Raw genomic sequence first — 3201 nt, forward strand, 5'->3', positions numbered from 1 at the left:
TATATATATATATATATATGTGGTGGTTGTCTACTTCTTATGCAGAGTTTGACTTTTTAAACAATATTCTGAGAAGACACCCACTTAGATTGCACCTTCGATTTGAACTACCAAGAGCTGCAGATAAGTTCTGCTCTTTGTGGATCTTAAAATGTCTTTTGAGGCCTCCGTTGGATTTGCAAACCTTCTGGCATACACTGCATTCAAAGGTGTGCACATACATATAGACAGAATAGTTGGTGGAGGTTTGTTTTCTATGCACAGATGAGATTTGAGACCAGCAAAAGACAGGCATGGTTTGTCACAGACTGTGCACACAAAAAGATCATTATCATTCACCTTCTCAATCGTGACGTTCTTCCTTAGATCTTTATTGAGTCTTACTTGCGCTATCCTGGCCTTTTCAAATGCTTTCACACCACTCCACACCTTTGTTCGCCATGCATTTATGTGTATGCTTTTATGTTTGTTTGTCCTCACACTCACAACTGCTGTTACTTTGTAAAAGACGAATATACTCTGGAGGATGCCGTACAATTTTCTAGAAAATTTCCACAACAAATTCTATGCATCGGCTTCGTTTTGCTCAGTAAATTTACACTCTGAGTTTCCCTTCTCAATTTGACAACCAGGATATGGCTTCGGATCTAAGAAATCCAGCACAGAATCATTTACATTCTTTCTTGATATCATAGTTATTGAATTGAGTAAATCAATGAGATGCAGAAGATCTTTCAATAATTTAATAAGATCTTGTGTTGCTGTTTCAGGTTTTTTTCTTAATGCTTTGAACTCCAGAAACAATTTGCCTAAAAAAAAAGAGTTGAGATGCATATTTTCTTGTCACGGAATTTCCTGTCTGAATCTTGGGCGAAAATTTCGAATCAAATCTTGATTTCACTTTAATGGAAAAACATTAACTTTAGCACTAATTTATAATAAAAGCACACAGATTACGTAGCCTTGTAACTCGATGGATTTTCGCGCGAAAATAGTAAAATCGCACCAAATTGACGATTCTGGTCGGCACTCTTGTGTAGGGTGTGTGTGTGTGTGTGTGTTGATAGCTACATAGATAAATACTACACACAATCTAAAAATAGTTGTTTAAAGCATTTTGCTTTACAATCTTCATTCAACATATTGACCGTCTTCAGACTTTACCATTAGCATGGCACTTTGAAACCTGTTATCATCCTTGTGTAAATATATTTCCATAAGGTGTATTTTTAAAGTAATTATTAGTTTGACATTTTGACACAAGACTAACAATTTCGAGGAAAAAATATGCTCAAATGGTACTTATTTTATCGACCCGGAAAGGTAAAATCTACTTCGACAGAATTTGAAGTCTGACCGTAAAGTTAGACGAAGTGTCTACAAGCATTTTTGCCCGGCGTGCTAACGAATCTGTCAGTTTGCCGCCTTCGTTATAATAACAACTACGAATAAACTTGTTGTAGCATGAAATTCGTGTGATCGAAGTTTTCTACAATTACTATTTTGATTTCGTGTTTATATCAAATCTTATGCCGTTTGGTACACAATATTGCTCATTCTCTGAGTTTTGTTTCAAAATTAGTCATACTTAGAGGTATTGAGTTAATTCACAGGTGATTCATAGGTAAGACATATTCATAGGTAAGACATATTCCGTCGCTCAGGGCGATATATCGTTGCCATCCTGTTTAGAAATGTCCTATTAATTGCGCTATCGTTGGTTTTAGTATTTCGATTTTGTAAACAGTAATCTTACTCTATTGTAATTACTCCAGATTAATAACTGTATTCCATTTACCCTTATTCCTCAGCAACTGTTCATGTGTACATAGTCATGTCTTCCGGTTAGTGACGAAGGGAAGAAACTACGACTGTAATATCTCTACCCTAAAACTAAACGAAAATAAACAATACGAAGGCCTGAGTCTCTTTTTGAAAACTGATCAACTTGTTATTATTTCTTCGGTTGTAATACTTTCTTGATCCATTTGTTTATCGCAATTATGTACAAAAAACAAACGATGAAAAACAGGATTATTTGCAGAATGAATAAACATATTTTGTAAACTCGTACGAATTAGAAATAAAACAACAACGACCCCTGATCAAACAAGTACATCAGCTGGACATCACCGTTTAGGTTCACACTAATTTTAAATATGGTTATTATTAAAGACTCCAAGCGAAGATTTTATTTCTCTGGTATTTTCTTTACGCTTATGGCATTGCTTTTTATGATAATTGGATTTTCAACTTCATATTGGGTTAACCAAAGTGGCGAGAAACCAAGCCGTATTGGACTTTGGGAGGTTTGCTATCGAGAATACACCCCATTAGGAGCTAAAAAGATATTCACTGGATGCTGGTGGTTGTATTCTGATAGTCTTTCATCCGTGAAGGAATATGTTTTACCTTGTAAGTAAACTTTAATGTATTAAATTCTGTTTTCATAACTTCACTGTAGATAATCCTCATAAATTTAGAATGATTTTTCTTTGTTTCATGTATTGAACATTTCCACTTCACCATTACATTTTATACGTTTAATTATTGTATTAGCAATATTAATAATTAGAAATTATTAATATGATTGGTTGTAGCTAATTAGCTCATAATGAAACTGGTATAAATGACAGATAATGATGCAGTCTATCAATCATTTAACGAAAACAAACATCAACTATTTCTTTCCGGTGCACGGCTGCCTTCCTGAACCAATTCGTTGTACAGATTTACTCCAAACTTTGACAACAATGTGACTGTTAAAGAGATGGCAAAATAAACAAAATTAAAACCTTCCGTACCACATCAGAAAATGAAGTCAACATTGGAAGATAAGGACTTTCTCTTCCAGCAGGCTGTTGAGGGACGTTGTGTTCTTTAGAAAACGTTATCAAGGCGTGTAGAGGAATTGTGCATTAAGAATGGATAAAAGAGTCGACCCTTCAACTCTATCAGGTGGTAGGAGTTGAGAAAGAGCATATGTCTGGATCCGAAGGCAGTCGAGGTTTTGAGTACCGCGATCTCACCTGAGTGGTCATTCCCTCGATTTGGAGTCTTTATTTACATGATGAATACGTTTTTAAATTTTTATATTGTATATAATGTGTACATGCACAGGAGTAGTGATAAAGCTGTATGTATGTATGTATGTATGTATATATGCCATTATTCAGTTTGTTTCAAGATTTCTTGCCAACA

The 3201-nt window shown here is 34.8% G+C and overlaps 1 protein-coding gene across 1 annotated transcript in view; it reads left to right on the plus strand.

Moving 5' to 3' along the window:
- Positions 1-1850: 1850 nt before the first annotated feature.
- The window catches only part of LOC106876987 (uncharacterized), a 40955-nt gene continuing 39604 nt past the window's right edge, over positions 1851-3201 (plus strand). Inside the window, exon 1 of the mRNA XM_014925764.2 lies at positions 1851-2415. Within this exon, the coding sequence (XP_014781250.1) occupies positions 2160-2415 (256 nt within the window). The 5' untranslated portion in view covers positions 1851-2159. The remainder of the gene's footprint in view (positions 2416-3201) is intronic.

This window comes from Octopus bimaculoides, chromosome 4 (assembly GCF_001194135.2).
Source record: "Octopus bimaculoides isolate UCB-OBI-ISO-001 chromosome 4, ASM119413v2, whole genome shotgun sequence".
Lineage (NCBI taxonomy): Eukaryota > Metazoa > Mollusca > Cephalopoda > Octopoda > Octopodidae > Octopus > Octopus bimaculoides.